The sequence below is a fragment of the Gavialis gangeticus genome, unplaced genomic scaffold (assembly GCF_001723915.1).
Source record: "Gavialis gangeticus isolate Ggan-Ray unplaced genomic scaffold, GavGan_comp1, whole genome shotgun sequence".
NCBI classification, from domain to species: domain Eukaryota; kingdom Metazoa; phylum Chordata; order Crocodylia; family Gavialidae; genus Gavialis; species Gavialis gangeticus.
In genome coordinates, this window is record NW_017729027.1 from 42,445,506 (window position 1) to 42,471,445 (window position 25,940).

The window sequence follows — 25,940 nt, forward strand, 5'->3', positions numbered from 1 at the left end:
CCCATCGCAGCCTGTCCCTCCCCCCTGATACCTCCATTTCCATTTTCACTGACTGGCTTTCTTGCCTGCGTGGTGGGCCAGGCCCACCTCTGTCTTCTTTACTATTCCTTCCATCCAGGACCAACTGCAGGTACTTCCTCAGCCTGACAAAGTGGTTTTCAACCCTAAAGCTGGCATCCCGGGCAGCTAAACTGAACTCACTGGGAGCCTTACAACTGCACTGCAACCAACAAGCATCAGGCCTGTCAAAGATGTGACACGTCTGGGCATTCCCCAGCCAGGACTTTGTGTGTGCGTGCATTAACTGGAGGTTATGGCACCTCCTACCCACCTTTCACCAGAGGATCATTGGTCCTGGCATTTACAGGGCTGCCACTCCACCAGCAGTCCCACCAGGCCTCCCTACCCTGGCAGGGTGCAGTTTTAGTGGTCATGCCCAGGACCTGGGGCCTCCTCCTTCCCCATAGCCAAATCCCATACCTCCAAGTTCATCCTGGCAGGGGAATGAGCTCAGCAGGGACATGTTCTTCCCCTGCTGGCTGGTGATGCAGTTAGTGCCCCCTCCACCTGAAAGCGAGACATTACTTGGCTTTTCAAAACCTCAAACCAGGAAATTGGTGCAGATGGAGTGAGGAGGGTGCACTCAGTCTGTCTGCAGGTGGAGCTTGGGGAGCCCCAGCAGCGGGAGGTTCACTTTTAGGAACACCAACTACTCCACCAATGTAGGATCCAAGCAAGTGCAGTGGGGTGTCACAACATCTCCAGCAATGCTGAATACCCTCTCGCTTGGAACACTGGTCGGTGGACAGGACAGGTGTTGCTGGGCATCTGTGGCCAGATCCTGCCACATCTGCCTGTGGCTTGCCCAGTAGACCAAAGGGTCGCAGTCCAGTGGCTCCACATCCTCAGCAAGATAGGTAGCCACCAAAGCCTCGGCGCTACCTGCCCGAGGTTGGGGTCTGGTGCATTTGGACCCCAGCATTGAAGTCATGCCCATGGCCCACATTGGCAGTGGCTGGCATGTAGGAGACTGGCTGGTGCTGGTGTTGGTGTTGGTGCTGGTGCCAGTGCTGGTGGTGGAAGTACTGGCATGGGAAATTGAATCATCCTTTTCAACATCCCCTCACCTCTGCACTTCGGCCTCCCTGACTTTGTTCACCCGCACCTGTGTCTAGTGATCAAGGGTTTTGGGGCTGCCAGTGAACATGCTCCTGTTCACCCTCAAGTCACACATGCCTGTCATCATGTGGACTGTACTAGACCGCAAGGGATCCAGTTATCTCCTGATGCTCTCCTTCAGCTGCCTCACCAGTGCCTCCACATCTGGTGACGGTGACAACAGCCTGCCCCAGCCAGGAACAATGATCCCCTGGAACTTCTCCATTTGGGTCTCCAGTTCCCTCACTAGGGGGATCACCTGACCTGCTCTGGACACCATTACTGGGATCCCACTTTGATCTGGAAGTGCCGTTTCGGATGCCGAAGCATCTGAAGCGGGTCCAGATCCAAAACAGGATCCAAAGACTCACACAGCCCTAATGGTCATGTACTGGCCAGTGCCTAGCAAGATTTATGTGCAGTAAGTATCTCAGCCAAGCCCTGGGCATTGTGCTGATGGGAGAATTTGGTAACCTGAATAAGTTGGGAATTATTGGCATCATGTAGACTGAGGTGGTTTCAATAATTGTCCTCAGATTCCTTGGCCAGATTCTCAATCTAGCAGACTGATGAGGACAAAAGTCCTAGACCACAAATAACTTCCAATTCATTTACTGTATTGGACTTCAAAGTTGCAGAACTGATCAAGAAGAAGGGAAAGTACAACCATCCTTTCTTCTGCCACCTTTGCAGCATTTTATGACTTAGGAGTTCATTTAGGGACATCTCCTTGTCTTCTGGACAATACTGCAGGTCCTGACCAATGTTGTACAGGAGCCCCACAGAAGGCAGTGGGTGAACTACTCCATGTACCCTTTTCTCTAATTTTCACACATGAAGCAACAGGGCACAAGTAGGTTTTAAGTTGTTAAATGCAATAAGCAACACAGAATAGATACATTGGCCTATTTTTCAGAATCCAAATACAAAAAAACCATGTGAAACTGTATACCTAATTTACGTAATAGTATAGTTGTTAAAATTAGAGAGACATACTTTTTGCATATCATACTATAGATTGTTAGGTTACTGTACTGTTAGCATCTTGTGTAGATGCGCCCCTCAATAATCAAACAGTAGTGATTTTTTTCCAACTGTTAGGAGTGTATTTTTAGTGAATCTCTTGATATTTCTGAGAACGTACACAGAATTACACTTTCCTCTCAAGAGCCTGATATCTGAAAGACTCTGATAATGTTTTTTAAAACAGTTACAACCTGTTCTGGAATACTGGAGCCTCAATTCTTCAGTCTTTGAGGCCATCTTAGATTGGGTTATCTTGATTGTTTCCTGCTGTTATCACTGGTTCTGTTCTCAGACCCCAAAACCTTGGAGCTCCTTGTCAATATTTTTGCAAAGAATGGGGATCCAAGAGTGAGAAACCAAGTACCCTGTCCTTCAGGTACCTGAGATGCTGCAGAAGGACAAAATGTAGAAGTCTGACATGACTTTACTGGATCCTCAGTGACTTTGGCGTTTTTTTAGATTTGACAAAACTAATAAGTGTGCACTCCATAGATACTTTCTGTGATCCCAGACTGACTCCCTTAAGACCCTGTGCTCTATAACCATTTTTATCTCATTTGAAGAAAGCTGCTTTTTAAAGGAAATGTTTCACAAGAAGAAACTTTTTGACCAGGAGTAGAAAGATTTCTATCTCTTTTCCCTTTTGTATTTGGAAGGTTTTTATAAGCTGGCATAGTATCAGTAGCAATGCTGCCCTATCTTGCTTGTTTCTCAGTGTTTAAGTTTTTCTTTTGAATTATACCATAATTGTTCCTTAAGATGATACCCTCATCCAGAAGGTTAGATCTTTAAAATGCATTCTTCTTTCCTTTAAGATACCTTTCCTTCTTTTAGTGATTTGACAAGGATGAAGACGTTTTCTTGCCTTCTCTCCTCAGTTTTTCTTAGAAAGTTGGATTTTTTGTTTTCTCTGGATCCTATTGGCCAAATTCTGCCTACGTGACCCCATTTTTCTTCGAAATTTGACACCAACCAGCCAAGGGTGTGCATTTCTTAGATGTTAAGTACCTTCTAAAGCTGTCTTTTCTATTCCCAGAACTTTAGACTATCAACATAACTCTGAGATTGGCCCTGCACCCCCTGGAAATGCCAGCCACTAAATCAGAAGTGCTGGCAGAAATGCACTTCCAGTTTTGCCACTGGTGATTTGAGCCTTGGTGATTGGCCACTGGGGGACACCCTCCCCACTCCCAGTCAGTGATCTGGTGCTCCCCCAGACTTGGGAGGCACCACTCACCCATGACTGACAACAGGACAAACAGAATGTGTACGAGGCTGTATTCTTACATCATCCAGGTGTGACAGCGTGAAGCTTACTTGAAGCTTTTTGGATGCCATTAGACTAGAGAAATTTTAGCTTGATGGTAATGTGGTCTGAAGAATTAATTCCAAGCTGGGCAAGATAGCAGCATGGTTTTTTTTTCCTTACTACTTTACAAGATTATTGGTTAGGACCCTCAGGATTCCTTCTCTGGTTGCAGCAGGGTCATGCTAGTAAAGTATCCTTGCCTCCTAGGGATACTGTTTCATGCAGCTACTTTCTGTTCCTTAATCTACAGTTGCAGTATGAGAGAAAGAAGTGATACATAAGGAAACCATTTATCAATAAATCTGTTTGCCATGGACTCTTCTTCTCCACCCCACATTTCACTGTCTTCCTTTCTTGGTGATTTGGTACTGTCTTCTGTGCTGCTTTCTTTCTCTGTGGCTCTGGAAGTTTATGTGACTTATGTGGGAGTTCAGAAGTAATCTTTGCAACAGAAGTCTATATCAGATATCATAATGCCCTTCAATCTACTATTGTAGAATGAAAGAAGAAGAGACTACAAGTAGGAGATTTACTGGTAAGATACTTCAGGTGTTTTTTGGTTCCTTTATCAAAATAGATTTTAAATTATTTATTTCTTACATGGAAGTATAAACAGTCAAGCCTTGTGCAATATCACCCTGACTTTAGTGTAAAAAATGCAATACATAAGTCATCCTTCTGCACCTCCTGGAGATAGACCAGCAAGGACAATTTTTATTATTTTTTCCCTACATTTTTATGTCTTCTGCTAATTTTTGTTTGTAAGTCTTCAAAAGACAGACAATTAATTTCTAAGCCTGAAACTACATTTTCAATTCTTATTTTACAGAGTTCACTATACTATACTCACATTTTCAATATTTTAGGAGAAGAGAAAAGGAGAGAAATATTGAAATGAAAAGGCATGCAGAATGAACCCATACTGTCCCACCCAAGTGCATACACATTCCTATTCTGTTTACTGAAAACTGGAAGGCAGTGTCTTGAGTGGGTAGGTTGGAAGAGTGTTAGAGTTATGTCAAACTCTCAGAGATTTATATCACAGTCTCAAATCCTGAGGGTGTATGAACATAATATTTAGAAAAGGAAAGGGCTATATATCCAAAAACCCTATAACTTTGTGGACTAATATCGGATGGAAATCTTTTATTTCTTTATATATTTATTTTTTGGCTTTTTAAACTACTGAAGGAGGACTTACTTTTTTCTGAAAACTACCTGGTTTGATAGAGCAGAGGGAGTAGGCTGGACACATCTCATAAAACACAATTTATTTTCTCGTTAGTACATTTAGTGCTTAGAGCAATCTTTGAGTAGAAGAGTAAGGGTGAAATCCTAACACCTTTGAGGATATGAGGAAATAACTGAGAATGTGAAAACTCACTAGGGTGGTCCTGATTTTAGTTTTTGTACTTTGAATAGACATCATTTTATTCACCCATGCTGCATTTTTTTTCTCTCTCTCACTTTTTTGGTTGTTTTATTATTCATAATTTCCATATCCTTTAATTTATGCCAGCATTTGGGGAATATGCCAGACAGATTCCCGGCATGTTTGTCAATCCTTTTCAAGGTATATTTCTAAATCTAACATGCAACATTATTAAAATGCACATCAGGCATTGTGCAGTACTGGGGAAAAATCAGCATACAAGAGCCAGCAGCCATAAAGAGGTCACTCTTCAATGATAGGTAGATGATTAAACAAAAACAGTAACCAACAAGAGAACATTTGAATGAAAAACATTTTGAACATAAATATTTTAAAGACATCTAAAAAAACAACTTAGTTCTTGATCAGACACAAAAGAAAATAAATATTAGTGTCTACAATGTGAAAATTTGTTTGACATCAATTTAAAATTAAAGTAACAAGGGGAAACATGCTGTGATCTGACTTGGTTGAATAAAACTACTGTTGAATTAAAAAGGAATCCTTTAAATCCTGGAAATTTCACTTCTTGTTAATAATACTGAGTTCCCACAAGTTGCTAGATTTGCTAGTTTATATGCATTAACCAATGACTTTGCTGGTTCAAAAACCCTCAATAATTGATTCTTAGAACATAATTGGAAAGGACTGGTCCAGTTCACAGGTAGAAGAGCTTAACCATAAAATTAAACTTAGACATCATTAAACTTGATCATAACAGCCCTTGGGCATATACAGTGCTCTTGGCTTTAAACTCTTTGGAGTATGAACTGTTTTAACATCTATGTTTTATATATTATCGTTATCTTGTTTTATGAACCTAAGTACTGGTTTCTAGCACTGACTTGTTCCCTTTAAGTTAAGTGCAGTTTTACCAATCACTACTTTGAGTTGAAGGATCAACAGGTTAAGTGCATCAATACGATATGATTTAAAGGGGTCTGACTTGCAAACTGATTCTGAAAACCCTACTTATTCATTTGAAAAATAGTATAAAATACATTTTCTTATAACCTGTTTATTTTTTTTTTTCTTGTTAAATATATATTTTAGCACAATGCCCAGCAAATGAAAACCGTATGGAATCATCAGGAGTGATCCTCAGTCCAGGTTACCCAGGCAACTACCCTAATTCTCAGACCTGCTCTTGGACTATTAAAATTGAACCAGGATATAACATCTCTATCTTTGTAGAAATGTTTCAGAGTGAAAAACAGTTTGATGAGCTGGAAATATTTGATGGTAAGAAGTTAACTATCTGACCATGAACAACAAATGAAGACATGACACAAATTTGATTTCCAAAGTATTGGTGCCATCAAATAATGATGTGTTTGGAATCATCAGAGTGGGTCCAGTATTTTCATTATTCTGCTTGAAGTCTAAACTCTGGTGGCCAATGTTCTTTTGGATAACAGAATTCTTGAAAGAGCATCTGATCAATTTTTTAGTTACTAGGAAGAAATTTCTTGTAAGAGTCCTAAAAAATACTTTCCTGGGGCTGCACATGAGTTTCAGCAAGCAGAAATTACCCTTCCCCCATGCTTCTTATTTTGAATAGTACTGTTTCTAGGAAGGAAATTCTTTTGGGTTGAAATACCATCTCTTAAACTCATAGAAATATTTGGTATTGAAGGAATCTCTAATCCACTCCCTCCATTTGAATGAGTGTTATATTTAATCTTGCACATATCTAGTAAATATGATTTCACTTGTTCCATTCACAGTGTGTTCTTAAACTACATGGTGGTTTGAACCTGGTGGTACAAAAATTTAGTTATCTATCTAAACACAAATAATTAATATAGAAATGAGCCAAACGTAATGTTCAAAATCTCACTGCCGTCTGACAACCTCTCAGATTAGTTTATTTCATTAACTGTTCTTAAACTATTTTTCCACTATGTTTTTAGCTTACTATTACTTGTCCTTTTGTCATTGACTAATGAGAATAATTCATCCCTAACCATTTTGTAACACACTTTTATGTTATCATGTCTCCCCTCATTAACCAAGAAGATATAACAGACTGTGTAGTAAAGCTGATTAATGTACACTTTGGGTGTGTTTTCATCATGTTACCATGACACCAAGAAGGATAGTAGTCACTGCCACATGTGCTGAAGTCTTATTACAAACAGTTTGCTAATCAACAGAAATTGTAATATCTAAATTCATTGTAAAATATGCTTTAGTAATTTACACCCCTGTATTAAAAAAAAAATAAAATCCTGAATTCTTTGAAATGTCTAGTTTCCCTATAGCATATTCAGTTCATTAGCTGTTTCCTCCTTTTCAGTCTCTTTTTACAGGTCAAAGAAATAATTAGTGTGGGGAAGTTAAGATTAGCCCTCACTCTGCACTATTCTGTGTCCAGGCTCAATACAGTTTCCCTCAAGCTTCTCCAAATTAAACCCTTTAGTACTCCTACTACTCTCTCATTGCAGTGTAGAATAGCGACTTTTATTTGACTTTTCTCATCTCATATTACATTTTACTTTTCACTTTACCTATTTTTAAAGGTTCTTCTGGGCAAAGTCCTTTGCTGGTTGCTTTAAGTGGAAATCATACAGGGCAACTGAACTTCACAAGCAAAACAAATCAGCTGTATCTCCGCTGGTCAACTGACCATGCAACCAATAAGAAGGGTTTTAAAATACGTTACTCAGGTTAGTAACTCACTTATATATATTCAATTGTGCTTTACATTTATGTATCATAGTCAGCAACAAATTAAGACCTGTATTGTAATGACTGCTTCTTTGAAAACTGTAGTAAATATTACTATGTAGGACTTTCATCTGAGGATTCCAAATTAGTAATTATTCTAATTTTGTAGATGGAGAAAGCAAGAAAAGAAAAATCCTAGTCTCCTAGTTTCTGGCTATGCTGCATTTAAAACCTCACTGGAAATTAAAAGATTCTGATTCACAATGATGTGAGATACTTGGACTATTAAGTTATAACATTAGCAGCATTAACAGTTGAATAAATTCTCAGCAGTACTGTGCTTTGATTAAAATATATTGCAGCATGGCAGGGTGAGGAGAAAGACTTCAGCTTCAGTAAGTGTTTTATTGTCAGGTCACCTTTGAGATGAACCATCAGATTTGAAATTAGTAGTAGATGTGTGGTCTTGCTGTTTTCCTTTACAGAATTTTGGTTATATAAATATCTAACCTGTAGGGCAAATCCTTTGTTGAGTGCCTGTCCAGGCTGTGCCCTGAGAAGATAAGTGGTGATGTTAGGAGAGAAATAATTTTTACGCCCTGGAAAGTCTGTATGATTACTGAACTATATCCGCCAGTTCCTATGAAAGGCTGCCAGAAAGAATCAGGAGAACAACTTTTCTTCCTTGCTTCAGAGGGCTCGATGTAAAACAGTGGCTTCAAATTGGAGTAAAATAGATTTAAATTAGATCTCAAGAAAAACTTCATACTTTAGTATTACAGACACAGTATTCCTTCTGCCAGTAGTGGCACCCTGACTGTAAAAGCAGTATTTTTCTCTATATGAACCTATGTACCTTATTCCTGTTTGTGGTAAACATATTTTTACACAAACATGCATGTGCTTGCTCTCTCCTGTAGAAGCTTACCATTGGGATCACTTATTAGCCTACAAATGAGTCTGTTATTGTTTCTGCTGTATTTAGACTTTGGGTGACTATTAAAAGAGTTAAGGATTTGGTCTTGTGTGATTTTTAATGGCTGACAAAAATCACTTTAATATTTTCACTACAGAAGAAACTACTATAATGAGGGCCAACTTATTTGGGTGTGCAGAGAGGTAGTTTCAATGAGCTCTTCTGCATTGTGTCACTAATGGCATCCTCTAACCCCACAGAGAGCCCCTCCCTCTGTTGAAAGGAAAGGGGAAGCCTGAAATCAAAGCATGTTTGCAGGTTTTATTTGAAACTTTATTTGGAAATAAAGGTTTTTCCCTAAGGAATGTGAGTGCAGGGACAGCTTTTGCACAAAGCGATTGTTTCCCCATCTCAGAAGCAGTAGGAGCAAGGTGTTCTGCAAAAAGTGATGAGATTTCCTATCTGTTTTTTTAAAGACAGTGACTTGTAACCCTCTCGAGGGGGTTGCTACAAGAAAGAGGGCCCTGTACCCTGATGGATGGGTTAGAGTCGTACAAGCAGATAGAGGGGGAGCCTGTTAACTAGTGCAATGGGGCAGAAGAAGGTAGGGATGAACTTGAGTAGAGTGCTTGCTTATTTTAGAAGGAGCAAGGGAACAATGTTGGGTTGGGATCATGGGAGTCCTTTAGGATCTTTTAGGAAATATTTCTTTATTAGGGAATGCTATAGAGCTTCAAGTTGTTAAGCTGTTTCCTTTTATTTGAGAAATGATACATTATTTGAGGTATCGTTGAATGTGCACAATATTAGTTTTTGGATTGAGAATGTTGATTACCTAGTTGCCTGTCTGAACTCTACCATTTGCGACATTTATTATGGGCACAAGCCACCACTTAGCACTAGAATTTGGGAACTAGAGAGAGACATCTAATCCTGATGACCATTTTTTTGGAACAGACAATTGTTATATCTCCTTTTTCACTAGCATCCAGCTCAGAAGCCTGCATTTCTCCTTATTTCTGTATGTTTTATATGAGTTGTAATGAAGGCAATCAGCATGAATGAGGACTAACAGGGAAAAATACAGTATCTCCAAAAGTCTATTGATGCCAAGGCAGCTGTGACTGAGCCAGCAAACTTCCTCATAATGGTGGACTTATAGCAACGAATTACTGCTTGCCCACCTCCCTTCCCTACTCCTCAAACCATGTCCATTCATGAAGTTTGGTAAATTGTAGCTTGGTCAAAATTGGATTTAGTTTGCAGAAGCACATTCTCTGTTCTAAAACAGTGACAGATGCTTTAACAGAATGTTTAAATGTTTCCTTCAGTAAATAAACTATTCATTTATTTCCATTCATCAGCAGTTAAAGTAAAAAATTACTTGAAAGTTATCTAGGCAGACAAGGTTCTCTGGGTATATGTGATGGCTTTTATTAGACCAACTAAATAGTTGGAAAAAAGTGTTCTTTGCAAACTTTCCAGCACAAACAGCATTCTTCAGGTACAGGGAAAGCCCGCTGTTGTTCTATGTTCTTCTGGGTAGAATAGAAGCCAATATGCAAAATGCAGGTTTGTGAAAAGTTGTTGCTTGGTTTCTCCTACATAATTTCCATCAGGGCATGTAGTGCACTGGATAAGATATATTACATTTCTGGAAGTGCAGGTGTAAAATCCAGGTATGCTGATGGCTCTGTTATAGGGTGTAGTAATTTCGGGAATGGTGGAGATATGTTGGCAGGTTTTATATTTCTTGTCCTGGCATGGAGTGGATCCATTTGATTTGTTTTGGGCCACAGGTCATTTGCATCTGGTGATGAGATTGGTGAACTCTGGTGCTTGTTTAAATGCTAGGATTGGTGGTTCTGGGAAGATCTCTTTAAGAATTGGGTCTTCTTCTAGTATGGATAGCAATTGTTTGATGATTTTCTGTATACGTTCCAGGGAGGAAAGGTATGTCATAACTAATGGTGTGCAATTTCTGGTGATTTTCTTTTTGTACTGCAGCAATTTGTCATGTGGTATCTGGGTAACTCTTTCAAAAGTACAATCTTGAGTTGTGGCCTTAATCTACAATTTTTCCCTTGACTGACAGACATAAAAAGAACATTTGTTTTTTAAACTCGAATGAACTTTTGTTAGCTGTGCTGTGTGGGAGTACAACTCAAAGGGGAACCATCAATTGAACATTCACAGTTCTGTTTAGGATTCTGTAAATACCACTGTTAAAATATTACCCAAGATGTTTGTGGAACAAAAAAACCAAAAATATTTGGTCAAGATTGTTTAGTCTATTAATTTGACAAAGATTCTATTATTTTTACTTTTTTATGGGCAGTCAGTTTCTCCCTGTTGCTTTTGTGAGTCTTTCACACAGCAGTAAAGAAAAGAAAAATATGTTTAACAAAAAAGAAAATATGATTGTAAATCCAATAAAGTTGTCAGGGAGAATCAGGGACAGGTATGGTGCCCCAAAGTAGTTTTAATCCTTTTTATCATATGCATAACTCCAGCCTCTCACCACAGCTTGATTCCACCCAAACAATGAGACAGTAAACAAATAAGGAAAATATGTAAGTGGGAAACTGCACTTCCTGGGCCCAGATTATGGAATTTATCTCTCGAAGACATAAAAATGAGCATGCAATCACTTTCAAAATTAAATGCAAAACCTATTTCTTTGACTGTGTTTTCTCTCAATAATTTACACTCACACAAGCACTTATGTAACCCCAGCCATGGTGCTACCCATAGCCACATCCAGGTTCAGGGTCCTTGGGTGTCAAATAGCTTTGGTCGACCTCCCAGGCCCTTAGGCTGGGGCCACCTCTCCATGGAGTGCTTTCTTGTGGTTTCCCCATGTACTGGAGTACATACAGTCAACTATTTACACAGTTTATTATTTACAAAGCAGTCTATGAATAAAGTTAATGGCAGAACAGGATATCAATACTCTAATTGTTGAAGGCAGGTATCAATGAACTAAAACACTTTATATATATTGAATCAAACACACCCTTAGTACAACTCCCCAGCTAAAACCTTGAGACTCCAGTGAGCAAGAGCACACAGGGTTAACAAGATAATGGCTCTCCTTCACACTGGCAACACAATAACCATGGCTGGTGCTGCTGCTTCAGAAAGTCCAGTTCTCTGCTAGAGACCACATGGGGAAGGGAAGCTCTCCTCTACTCCAGCTGTCTGTGGTATTTGCAAAGAAACACACACTGTCCCCTCTCCCCAAAAGCACCTTTCTCCAGTTCCCAGACATGGCCCCTTGTGCTGACAACAGAAACAACCCTAGGTTTATCACCCACCTGGCCCCAGGCTGGTTCTCAGTTAACTCTCCCAGATCAACACCCTGCCCTCCTAGACAAGTCTACTTTACCACTCTTTTCCCTTCATACAGGTCCCCCTGCCTCACAGAGGGAAAAAGGATACCAGGTTATCTTCTCCCTGTCATTAAGGGTATGTTCACTTTACAGGCAGGCTGCAAGGTGGTTCCTCCCTGAGCTCTGTGGTCCCAGAGCTCCGTCCCATCTCTGAACCTGGCTGAGTCCCTTGGGCTGGGTTCCCTCCCCTCTCCTGCCTCAGGAGCCCATCAAAAACATGCATGTGCTCTTGCAAACAACAACTTTCTGCAAACTTTCCCTCTCTGCCTTTACAGGGATCCTGAGCCCTTCTGCAAATCCAGCAGCAGCTGTTACGCTTAAATAAGCAAGCCAACATAAACCACCCATCAAATAATTAAGCTGTTTTGCTTGCATGTTGAAGGGGAGAGAGTCTGCTTTTTAATGTTTAGGAGGCACTCTGTTAATTGGGGGCCTATATAAGTATATAATGTTACATACTATATAATTTAATGGGGGCCTATATTAGTACTTAGGCACAGATCTTATTGTGCCTAGTAGACATCTAAGTCTATTTGACTGCTTGGCTGCTGTGCATCTCTTACCAAAAAATCAATCCTTTTCTGCCTGGAGAGGTGGATAGCTCTCAAATCCCCTCAATAAGAGACTTTATGCTCTTCCAGAGTATGTAAACATTGACCAGGGAGTTTCCTACAGGAAGCCAAGATGAAGTGCTAGGCACAGGGAGAAGGGGCAACTCAGCTGCATGGAATAAGGAGAAAAAAAAACAATGACAGTTGGACATGTTGCAGCAAGGGAGGTTTAGGTTGGATATTAGGGAAAACTTTCTCACTAGGACAGTGAGTGGTGAAACACTGAAGCAGTTTACCTAGAGAGGTGGTGGCATCTCCATCCCTTGAGGTGTTCATGGCCTGACTCAACAAAATCCTGGCTGGAACGATCCAGTTGGGGAGAGTCCAGATTTGAGCAGGGGGTTGGACTAGATGACCCTCTGAGGTCCCTTCCAACCCAAATTTTCCATGATTTCTGTGATTCTATGGACCCTGATGTTGTAGCCCAGTGAAGAAGGCATTCCCTAGAAAGGAGAGATGGGGCCTTTTGTTATGCTTCCTATTTACAATGCATTCATCAGTCACTAGATTAAATGCATAAACAAGACTGTGAACAGAGGCCCAAATTAGGAGTCCTTCTTTTCTTCCTAGAAAATGCACTCTGCTGTGAGCAGGAGAATCAGGTTCCATGTATGCTTTCTTCCGGCCCTGTAAATTGTGTAGTCTTTTTGACCCAGTAGCTCAGTTTCAATGGCAGGCATAGGAGTCTTTGCAGGGGAGACGGGCAGCACTGCTTATTGAATTCAACCCCCTCCTCAAAATACGTGTCTCTCAAACAAAACCACCAACAAGCAACACCGCCAACAATTCCCTCCAAAAAAGAAATCTGGCATGACCCAAGAAAATAAACCAACCAAAATATTAAATCTTGTCCTAATATACCACCTGGCAATAAAGTAGTACTGAAAGGGAAGGAGGGTAAAATTGTTCTGATGTGCCCCCTAGAGCATTTTACTAGTTATAGCATAATAAGCCATTGTGTATTAAATCACATCCATGTTACTTAATTAGTTGTTGTAAACTAAGTAAGAAAAATTAAACCAGGAGCATTTTTAGGGGGTAAACGCTGATTACGTGGACAAGTACCCATGCAGCTTAAAGTAAGACACCTAACTCTAGACTGGTACAGTAAACACTTGTTGGCATCCTTAGATGCCAGAAGGCCACCTAAATACCACTTAAATGTCTTAGAGGTGGAATAGGATCTAAGATTTAGCTAGCTAGTTTAAAAACTGACAATATGCCTTTTGCATTTCTGTAGTTGTTTTCAGCTAATACATTTTTATTAGTTTGGCAGAGAGGTAGAAGACATGGTTTAGTAGTGCCTTGTTTTTGGTCATGTCACCAAACTTGTATTTGGTTGCTGATAGAACAGAAATGGGATAACAAAAATTAAGCATCAAAGCTGATCAGAAGCTATGGTTTCAACCCTATTCTATTATACAAGTGTTTCAAGTCTTCAAATCTACTCTCTTACTTCATTTAGTTGAATTATTTATGTTCTCTTGTTTTTTTAACCTTCTCTGGATCCAGGAAACAGCCATTATTCCCTTTCCCTTTCATTTTAAAAACAATAATCAGCTATTGATTGCTTTGCCTTCATATCATAAAATTTTCATATCTCTCGTAGCATGTCAGAGGTGCAATGTGAATCATGTGAGCAGGTTTTCTGAACTGTTTATAATTGTCTGTCTTAAATTTACGGATTTCAATGTGTGGTGACTTGCTTTACAGAGTACAGCAAGAAAAATCACTGAGCAGGGATTTGCACAGGAGTTTGGAGTATAGCATAAATGGAATAATTTATAAATGTTGCATCATAAGTAAGAAAATCTATAGCATAAATGACATGTTATTCAGCTAGATATCTTATTTTTTGAAAACCTTAATATTCACAGTGATACTCCTAAAAAGGGTATAGGTCTTTGAAATTATATTCTGCTCTTTTTAGTCTGTTTACATGGTAAATGTGAAATGATTTGGCAAGCCTAAAAGGTAGTAATAGAGCCTTAATGTTGTATTCTTTTTCTTCCCTTTATAATTTCTGAATTCTGTTTTTCTATTAGAAGCTTTGGATTTCCCACTTGCTAGGCAGTATCTGACCTGTTAGGAAAGCTGTTTTAAATTCCCCCTGCCCCACCACAAATTCCCCATGTGCCTTGGACAAAGTGGGTGCCATGGTATAGAGGAATACTCCCCTACTCCACATGCTTTACCTCCTGAAACTGATGCAGTCACTGATGAGAAAGGGATTATTGGTGCCTACACAGCACTGCACTAAACTGGCTACACTATTTCCCTTTTGGAACATAATAGCTAGGGACAGAAATTACACATAAACTGGTATAAATGATTGGAAACCAATCTAAATCTTTAACAGAAGAGAAGTTCAGTATACATTGATCAGTTTCAAAAAGGTGGAATTAAGTTTAAGTTAGACCTGGATGAATGTAATAGCAGATTGAATCACTTTAGGTTAGACTTGTCTATTGAACTTCTGTTCTGGATCCCCCTCAACAAAAGTTAGGTCCCAGTCCCTCAGCATCTCCGGATGCATTGTGTGCCCTGCTAACCTTCCTCACAGGTGGGCAGGGTCACCTCCACTCCAGCTCCTCTGCTCCAGCCAAACCAGGCAGCCCTGCCCTTGTAACTGTCACAAAACTGAAGCAGCAAAGCCTCTGCTCCCCAGTCTGACCAGCAACACATGGGGGACAGGCAAGGTGGGGAATGGACCCCCACCCCAGCCCTTGCTCCTTCCCAGCTGGGGCCTGTACAGCAGGAGGAGAAAGCCCCCAAGGTGGGGGATTTCCACAGGGTAGCCTGGCTGTACAGGACAGCAAACACCACAACCCTGCACCTTCACCACCCCTTCACCTTTCAGACACCCCATCGCCCCAGTGAGGGTGTGCACAGTGGGTGCAGGGGAGGTCCCCAAGAACCTTTCCCTTGTATAGCCTGGCTCTGCTGGGCAACAAATGCCCCAACCGACCCCCTCACCAGCCCCCTGACTCTCAGGTATGAGTTTTGGGGGGCTGGTAAAGGAGTGGGACTGGTACATTTGCTGCCCAGCAAAGCTGTGCTATGCAGGGTGAAAGCTCCCCCTCCTTAGGGGTTCCCCCCAACCTGCTGTGCAGACCCTGATGGGGAGATGTGGGGGGGGTTGTTTCCCACCCCTGTCAACCCCCACACAGCTGAGAGGTAGAGGGCTAGCGAGGGGTTGGGGCTGGGTCATTCACTGCTTGGCAGAACTGGGAAACATGCAGGAGCACCTCGTGCCTTCTGGCCCTGGCCAGTGCAGGCATCTGCCTACCTTGGCCACTGAAAGCCTGAACATGAGTTCTGTTCATTAATGGTCCAATTTTTGCAGTTTAGGGAAACATGTGTAGATAGGGTCAACTCCACCTTGAGATCCTTGACTGTCTGGATTTAGCCAGTGTGTGTGGATCAAGCACCACATGTTTAGCATGACAGTCCCTAGTGTAATACTGAGGCAGCATGGACCTGCCTTCAATCTTCCTGCAGGGCTGGCCGATCCTATCCGGTGGGCCGCACAGCCAAGCGGCTGTGCCTCGTTCATCCCCCGTCACTGTGCCATGTTTAAAGGGCTTGATGGAGGCAAGGAGTCCCTTCCTGGCTGAGGGGGCAGGAATTCGCAGTTCTGCTCCCACTCTTGCTCTGGCCCTGGCCCTGGCCCCAGGAGGGGAACCCAGGCATCCCCAACACATGGTGCCCCCACCCCATGCCCCCTGCAGCGCAGCTCATGTGTGTGCAGCCTGGATCTGACTACTTTATTTCAGTAAGTTTATACCACAATTAACAGCAATTTTGATTTTTTGATGGATCAGGGGGCCCCAAAACTATAGCTTGCAGAGGGCCCCGAAAAATGTGGACTGGCCCTGTCTAATTGTGTCTAATTTCCCCTAAAAAATGGGGATATCATCACTTCCCTACCTCACAGTGGTGTTTTAAGGATAAATATATTAAGTAAAGGCCACAGGTTTTTCATTTAAAATTTGGAACGTGGAATGAGGGAGAAATCATTAATTATAAGCCTCTTCTTGGCATCAGTTATTGAACTAATATTAAATTGATCAAGAAACTATTAGAAAAATGTCTCCCTTTTTGGAGTAAGTTCTTTGTGCAAGTTATTGTCATATTATTAACTCAAGACTGAGATTTACAATGCTCCTGAGGGATTTGGACATCTATTTTCAATTCATTTTAATTGAGAATTGGACATCCAGAACCCTTTAGACAGCATTGAAAATCTCAGCCTAAATGTTTTACATGCTTCAGCAAGAGAGTGTGTTTTGTCTATATCCGTGCCACTGCTGTTCACATGTCAGTTGACTGGTGATGTGTCTTATAGCATTGAAGTGTGATTTAGCCAAGCAGTCATTACCCTGGTTGGTCTTTAGTCACAAATGACAAGTGGACATTGTAAATATAAGTGAGCTGAAGCTGTACAAATGTGTTACCTTGCAGAAAACATTAATACTTAGGAGGCCTTGAAAGAACTTTGCTGATATGTCACTCAGAAAAGTGAATTAAATCTATAAATGTAACACGAGTTCAGGTCAGTGGAATGGCCAGCTTGAACTTCATCATTTTTATGGATTGAAGGTTTGTTGTTCCTAGAGAAAAACACTCCTGAACCACTGCACCAATATCTGCTAATCCTCTCATAGTAACAGTGCAGATCCTCTCTCAGAAGCCAGATGGGAAGGGGGAAAGTATTTTATCTCTGTAGTCCTAGGTGCGAGTCTGGAATACATTATAAGCATTCTATCCAGATTCCCAATGAAGCAGAGAAATAGAGCTCAGTTGATAGTGGTTGCAGCTTTTGAGACTGACATTTCCTATGGCATTTGTTCACCCTCAGACTTTTAGACATTTTTAAATTATGGCTTTGTACTTGCTTCCTTACTTGCTGTATTAGTGCCTGATCTTGCAAGATATTGAATATTCTGCACTCCAACCATTATGGGAGTTGGTTTAATAGAAACATCTCATTTTTAATGATTACTAAGTTGTATAGAGTAGATACAGGGGTATAACCTGGATGTTGGCAGTTGGGTCTTGGCACTAGAGAATCATAAACTAGGGGATTAGGATTAGACAAATTCAGAAGCCAGAGATAGAATCTAGACTGGGACCAGAAGCCACCTGGGCAACAGCTAAAAGCTGAGGTCTATATTGGAGCCCTGAGCCAGCAGCCAGGAAATAGGAAGCTTAGCTAGAGTCATGAGCAAGGAGCTGGTGGTGGTCAATACCAGGAACTAGAATCGAAGAACGAAACATGGATAAAAGATGGGGCTAAGGAGACAAAATACTAGACTAGAAATTAGGAACTAGGAGCCAGGAACAGAGATTCTGGCAAGACCTAAGAACCAGAGAGTACTTGAGGGAGGAGCTGCATAAGGCAGTTCTGCAGGTGGCCTTACACTTCGCCTTGGACCTCTGGAGCAACTGGGGTGGAGATTGTGCCTGCCTCTCCCTCACAGGGCACTGGTGCAACCAGTCAGGCTGTTGGTGGGCTCTCCTTCAATCCGAGCTGATGGATGAGTCCCGCATGGCAACAGAGATCATGGAGACTATGAACCACTTGGTGCAGGAGTGGCTCATTGGGCAGGGTGAGCTCACCCGCAGATTCATGGTCACCGACATTGGGGCCAATATGGTCAAGGCGGTCCGTGATGCCAACTTGCAAGATGCTGCGGAACAAACAGGCAGAGCTGAGCATCCTGCAGCAAAAAATCATGCAGGATGTGGAGACTCAGTGGACCTCCACATACCTGATGCTCGAGAGGCTGGTGGAGCTACAGAAGGCCATCCATGACATGGCATTGGTCGGGGAGATTGGGGTCTGCGGCCCCCTTAACAGAGTTGGTACCATCTCCCAGTGGGATACCATCTCCCAGATCCTGGTGGTCCTCAAGCCCTTCCTTGAGGCCACTGAGACCCTCAGCACTGGCAATGCCCTCCTTAGCCAGGTGATCCCTGTAGTGAGGGAACTTCAGAGCCAAATGGAGAATTTTCAGGGGATTAATGTTCCTGGCTGGGGCAAGCCGCTGCCACCAGGCACTGCATCCCTGCTGTTTTAATTCCAAAGCTGCCAAAAAATGTCAAAGTTATAGAGTTTCATGCTTCCCCATTATAACCTATGGGTGAAACGTCAAAACAGCATCAAAACAGTGAAGCAGTTTTGACAAAACAAAACAGAACAGTGCTTCAAAATGAAACTCAAAACGAAACACTGTCCTGTTGAAACAGTCGAAATGAAACAGTGCTGTTTTGCGCAGCCCTAGTAGTTAGGTCGCTGGCTGCCAAGCCCGCTTAGTAATCAGGGTCAGCAGGGCCACACGTGCAAAAAACACTCATCAAAAGTTATAGCTTTCAGCAAGCTTTATCACAATGTCAGAATAACTATATTGTTATTCTAAGGCATTTAGCTGCAAAACATGACCCAGCTTGTCCTCCTTCCCACAAAATGTGGAATAAATTAATAAATATTTGAACTGTTTAATTAAAAAGCATATATTTAATACTACAGTACATCTACAGTTCTCACCTAGGCAAAACTCACATTGACTTCAGATGGACTTTAGGCTGGATGAGGACTGCAGGCTCAGGCTCAAAACATTTTTATGGCTGCCATACCATCTTTTTCTATGAATTTTGTGCCACTCTGTTTGGTGTGCCTGAGGTAACAGGGCATCTAAAAGGGTCTGTAGAAGTGGGTCTGAGCTGGGCCTGCAACCAAGTGGGTATTTTAATGTTAAGTCAGAAATACAGAAAAGTTATATTAAAATAATATTGCTAAAATTGTAAAGTCACTCAATCAAAAGGTAGAAAATGCCAGATTTAAGTGTGGGTAGTTGACCTGACACCCTGCAATCAAATTTGCAGAAGTGGCAAGCACTCCTAGTTGCATCTAAAGTCAATGGCAGCTACACCTTAAAAATTAAAATGCTGTGTAATATAATGCATTCAGAAAAATAAAGTCTTGGGTGTCTCAGCAAAATTAGCAGACACTTTTGGCCTTAATCTCTATTCGTTGTGCATGATAACACCTCCTTACCTTTTAATGATGTTGTGAAGATAAGTAATATTTGGGAACCAGACAGATGCCACAAAAAATCTTACAAGCAAATTAATTATTCAATCTTTATAGCAGTGTTTGAAGAGTGCAGTAAATAAGGTTTAGGGGCATACCTTAAACAATTAGGATAATACAAAATATTGAATACCTGCTCATTACGGGAACACCACCCCTCTAGTGCAATAGATGAATCAGGCATCCAGTGGAATATGTACTATGCAATCATGTAGTTAAATTACATACACATGGAAAAGTGAGACAAATGAAAGTTGTACCAGCATATTTAATTCTTGTATTTCCTTACTTCCGAGGGTTTGATAATGCAAAGTTAAATATTTCTTTAACATGGTTATTTTGCATTTAATTTCTTAGGTTTTCAATTTTTTTAATGAAAGCTGATAAAACAAATTCTACCATTTAGAACCAAACTGACACCCACATGGTGCAGGCAGCAAGGCTGGAAAGTTTGATCCACCCCAAAGCCTTCTGCCACATGAAGTCATGGAGTTAATGATGGTAGCAATAGCCTGTCATTTTAAGTATCAATCATACTAGAGCAGGTATGGGACTCTAACATGTCCAGTAGGTTTCACAGATATTTACTGGCCGCAAGGCAATGGGGATACTAGAATTTTGTATTCCATTCTAGACTCTACAAAGAAGTATGTTTTAATAGATGCAGACCCTTGTGTTTGATTCCTGCCATGTTTGGCCTGCTCTCCCATCATCTCCAACCTTACCAGTCCATGTGCAATCTGTTCTTTGTCTTGGTTTTTTGTACTGGTTTGGTTAGGCTAGTCACTAAGTCAGTACAGTTTTCTGTCTAATGGGGCTCTTCTAGTGTCCATTGTTGTTACAGAATCTTTACTGGACCACTCATAGTCTCATTCTCCTCTTTGGGCTTGCTGCCCAATATTAAAATAATATTGCTAAAATTGTCACTCACACGAAAGTCAGAAAATGCCATATTGAAAAGTGGGTATCTGCCTTGATACTCTGCAAACAAATTTGCAGAAATGGCAAGCATTCTTAGTTATATGTGAAATCAATGGCAGCTGTGTTTTAAATATTAAAAAACAGCTACTGTGAAATACTCAGAATAATCAAATCCTAGGTGTCTCAGTAATTATTTGGCTTCCATTCATGCATATACAGTTACTGGAATCCATAACAAAATATGCAAAAGACATTTATTAAATTATTATTTTCAGAAGGCAAAATGGCCAAGTAGGTTAATAATGTATTACCCTTTGACTTCTAGAGACTTACAGTAAGTTCTCTTTTTTTCTTTAGGTCACAGTCTGAAATGAAATTCTCTGTCTAGTTGATTTTTATTCTTCTTATTAAAGCACATCACAGTATGTTGTATTTTGACAATTTTGGCAGTCTCTACTTACTCCAGGTCCAGGACAAGAATAATAAGGGCATTGAAGGTTAAGATTCATAATTAAAAAAAGCATGCATTGTATTTCCTTCTAGATCATGCATTCAGCCAGTATTTTCATAGGCACACAATATCAGGGTTTAGGTTTTGTTTTTTTCCCCAATATTTAAAGTCTCTGAAAGTATAACCATCTACGATCATATGAACATTTTCTTTATATATATAATATCATTGTATGAAGACATTTCTCTAAAGTGTCTAGTTTAAATGTAATGAAATATTAATGTTGATTATTAACCGGAATCCAAAACACCATATATATGATAATTCCAAATTTTTATTTTACTTTACTTGATTTTTTTCCATGTCTTTTGGGAAATGTTTAATTACATGATTCAGACTTTTAAGTACTTGGAAATTCTTAAATAGTAATTAACTAAAGCAAATAATGTAGTGTGCATGATATGTAGCTCAAGTAACCATATCTGATATCTTTCAATGAATCTAATCTATGAGACAGATAACTAAATGTGAGGTATCTGAGTGCTGAAGCAACTATGTATGTCAGCAATATTGCTCAGTTACATCCCTTCTATGATTTATCATCTCAAATCATTCTTAGTGAATGAGATATGAATGGCAGTCCTCCACCTCATGTTATTTCCACATAAGATATGTGTTTTGTAATGAACAGTTCTGACAGTAATTTTAGATATTTCAAAGAATTTTAAATTGCATAAACATGGTTTATTACTGCTATAAGTGGTATTATTATACTTGCATTAAATGCCTTATTGCCTTATTATTGTATTTTTGGGTATATAGCTCCCTATTGCAGCTTAAACTCTGTCTTGAAGAATGGTGGGATTGTAAACAAAACAGGAGGCCCAAATAGAAGTAAAGTGCACTTTTATTGCAAACCTGGATATAGAATGATTGGCCATACTAATGCAACATGTAGACGACGTCAAAATGGCATGTACCAATGGGATTCTCCTGCCCCGATCTGCCAAGGTAAGATATTGTGTTACTGTTGAATCCGTAATTTATCTAAAAAAACCCCACAAAACCCTTTTACAAAATAAGGCCTCGTTACTGTTTACACGTGTGTGTCAGCAGTCACATTGAACCTAATGGGTTTATTCATGCATGATTACCACATGGCTAAGTGTGAGAAGTCCAAGGACTTACAAAATCAAGGGTGTAATGAAGTATTTTTAAATACCAAATGGAAAATAAGTCTTCAATACTTGTTTAAATGCTAAATTCCAGAAAGTTCTCAGCTCAGTGCAATATTTTATTCCAAAAAAAAATAAAATTATTGTTTTCACTTGGAATATTGTGTTCTGACTATTTGTATTATTGTATAATATTTTGTCTAGAACTGATATTTGAATGTAATAATTTTAATTATTTTAAGTATTTTGTTATTTTGATTTCAGGTGTTAGTCATGCTCTCTGATGGATTATTAATATTTATTATGTACTCCTTCAATAATATCCTAAATTTCTTCCAGAGATGTATGAAGACATGGGTCCTGCTGCCAAAACTTAATAAATAAGCAAATGCAGGAGAGGGGAAGAGGAGTTCTTATGTGATTGAATAATGATGTTAAATGCAGTTTTTCTGAGTTACAAGACTTTTGTATGATTTTTTTAATTACTTTTTCGTGTGTTTTTAGTAAATATTGTTAACACCATTGTAGGTGGATTGTAGTGAATGGGGATGGGGTTTATGTTTACAGGCTTTGTGAAGTGTCTTTGAAGGAGAAAGTAGAAGCAATTCAAATGAGATTGGATTAGATATATGGCATGTCCAGGATGCTTACACTACTTGTGAAATTATACAATTACACAAGTTCAGGAGTGTCTCATGTAGACGTGCCCACTATCAGCTAAACATTCCTTCTACACTGAAGATACGCCAGCTCCAGCACATCATTCTGGGCACAGGAACTGAGAAGTACAAGACAGTTTCTCCTGTGCCCTTGGTATATCCCCTTTTGGCACATAGGCATCATGGAGGAGTTAATGCTCTAACTCAAATGCAGAGTGACAAGAAACAGACTTGGGATGTCAAGAGACTAGACTAGAATTTGGAACCTGGCACATTGAAAAGGAATGGGAAAAATACAAGAGAAAGCAGAGGCTGGATGAAAAAAGTAACTGATTGGGAGCCCATAGGGGAAGGGTAATGGAAGTGAGTCAAAAAGCCTGGAAAGATACTGTGACCAAGAGTAGGAAGAAGACTGAAACCAGATGAGATTTCCAAGACAAAGGGTGCTTTGGAGAGGGAAACTGAGATTGGGAGCCAGGATGAAGGGATACCTGGGACTTATATGGGGTGTTTGGACTGGGAGGCTAGGACTGGATATGCAAGAAGATTGAGATTAGATTTTTGGAGATAGTATATGAGTTTGGGATGAGACTAGGAAGAGGAGATGGGTTTAGAAAGAAAAGAGAGACTGGAGCAAAGCTATTCTCCACTGGACAAGGACAGAAGTGGGGGTATCCTTAAATCCTATTTCATTTTATATGCCTAAATGGTGCACCTGTAATTACAGTTTTTGTTAATGTAAGAGTAATGTTGTAGCTTTGATGGTCCAGAAATTATGCATCGGGAAAGGTTTTCTTAGGATGGTATCTTTTATTGGACCGACTGTGTGGTTGAGATAGTTAACAAGCTGTTGAATGCAAGGCCTTCTTCATCAAGTTGCAGTTTTTGACACTTAGGCATAGTTTGAGATACTGGTTTTTTTTGTAGTAAAACCTCCATACACACATACCTGCTAGAAGTAAAACAGTGTCTGGGATCCATGGCTGGGATCCCGGTCAGTTGATGGAGCTCTCAGACAAGGGGACAAGTGCTCCTATGCCTGGTGGTCAGCATTAGCTGGGAGCTCCCAGAGGTGCACATAGCCTCCCAGGCTCAGAGGTGCACATAGCCACCTCCCTCGCCCCAAGTTGGGAGGTATGATCAGCTGATGGGGCTCCCAGCCACAGAGGCCCCTGGACACATGTTTAACTAATGGCATGATAGGAAGCAGCTACGTAGTTATTGCATGTACTTGGGGAATAACTTGTAGCTTATTTCTCTTTTTATCACACCATTTATTGGTTGAACTTCTGGATGGGTGGTCACTTAAGACATGATTAACTGGTTAATCATGCCTTAAGTATAACGTGTAGATGGGGCCATAGCTACAGACACACCATTAAGGCCCATAATGTGAAATAAGAGTTATCCTTCAGTGGCTACATAGACCACAACCCCCTCCGGAAGTGTATGATTTCATTTTTAAGCCATTTTATATCATCTTTAATTATATATATGTATGTGTGTGTGTATGTATGTATATATGTAACAGGAACAAAGTTCTTAAACATATATGTATATGTATACAGAACATGTATAACATAGCTTATTTATGCAGCTCATGAAGTAACAGAGAATCATGAGTCACAACAAATGTAAAATAATAAAAGCTGGAATGAACAATGATGGCAGTAAGTTTCTGAAGCACTTCCATTATAACCTTCATTTATAAATCCACTTTCTTATTTGTTTATAGCTTCCACTTTTGAGGTTTCCTAGGATTTCTCTATACCCTAAGTAAATACTGGTGAAATATTTATAAAATATGTCACCTGTTTTGGTATATGAGGAGAGTTAAATAATATATTTCCCCAGTCCAGAAAATATTCATATGTATTATTATTGTGTGTGTTGATACTTCAAGGGAAAAAAGGTAAAATACATCAGTAAGACAGTTTTATGAGCATTGCATCATAGGAAAGTAGGGCTGGACCTCACAAGGTCATCTAGTGCAACCTCCTCTTCTTGCTTACTTAACTATCCCAAACAAACATCTGTCCAACTTGCTCTTGACAATTTCCAAGCATGGAGATTTTGCAGTTTCTCTAGCTAGCCTGTTGCAGTGCTTGAACACCCTCATAGTCAGAAAGTTCCTTTTAATCTCCAACCTAAATTTTCTTTGCTATAGCCTGAGTTTATTGCTTTGAACACTATCCCCTGTGGCCACAGAGAAGAGTGTATTTCCAGCCTTTCTGAAATCACCCTTCATGTATTTGATGACTGTTATCATATCCCCCGGTTTGCTGTCTTTTTCATCAACAGATATTTGATTGAAATACTACTTCAGTGCTCTTACAAAATTCTTGCTGTTTTGCTGTTTGGTGGAATCAGAATGATTTAAAATATTTTATCCAGCAAAGTGATATTTCATGCAGAATCCCTATGTCACATGTACTTTCACTAAATCCAAGGCAGGATTCTGAATGAATACTGAATAGATTCCTGGCCTGCCTGCTCTGAAAACTGTGGGGCTCCTGGCCCTGAGAAAGTCCAAAAGTGAGCTGTCCTAGAGCCTAGAGGCCTCCTAAAGCTTCTCTGTGAGATTAACATACAGGATTCTCTCACTTTATGAGATAGATATGTTCCTAAAAAAACTGTTCATAACTCAAATTTGCATAAAGGGAACCCACTTTACAAGGTAACAAATAAGGATATGGTCCAAGATCTCGACTGAATCATCAGCAGGTAAGTCTGCTGGGGCCAACGTGGTGCAGGGCTCTTCCCAGTGGGGGGCTGAGCTGGGCTGCGCTTGGGGTGGGCGGTGGCAACCCTGAGAGGGGAGCTATGGGAGGGCTGCAGCCATTCCTAAATTTGCTGTTGCCCCCCTTGTCTCCCTCCCAGCACCACCACTCAAGCAAATCCCGGGACATCTCAAGCAAATCCCGGGATGTCATTCTTTCCTTGGTGAGGCCTTGGTGAGGCCGCAGCTGGAGTACTGCATCCAGTTTTGGGCTCCACAATTCAAAAAGGATGTGGAGAAGCTTAAGAGAGTCCAGAGAAGAGCCATGCACATGATCAGAGGTGAGGAAAACAGACCTTACGACAACAGGCTGAGAGCCATGGGGCTCTTTAGCCTGGAAAAGCA

At 40.5% G+C, this 25,940-nt stretch overlaps 1 protein-coding gene and 1 long non-coding RNA gene across 2 annotated transcripts in view; one reads left to right on the plus strand and one right to left on the minus strand.

Annotated features, from left to right (window-relative positions):
- CSMD1 (CUB and Sushi multiple domains 1) overlaps positions 1-25,940 on the plus strand; it is a 2,474,714-nt gene that overhangs the window by 2,248,959 nt on the left and 199,815 nt on the right. Inside the window, exons 50-52 of the mRNA XM_019520340.1 lie at positions 5,979-6,167; positions 7,448-7,594; positions 21,805-21,993. Coding sequence (XP_019375885.1) covers positions 5,979-6,167; positions 7,448-7,594; positions 21,805-21,993 — 525 coding nt within the window. The remainder of the gene's footprint in view (positions 1-5,978; positions 6,168-7,447; positions 7,595-21,804; positions 21,994-25,940) is intronic.
- On the minus strand, positions 10,329-15,906 carry LOC109300017. The gene is made up of 3 exons (XR_002098095.1): positions 15,896-15,906; positions 13,603-13,608; positions 10,329-10,562 (listed from the first exon to the last, which is right to left on the minus strand). It is a non-coding gene; the product is annotated as an uncharacterized LOC109300017 (long non-coding RNA).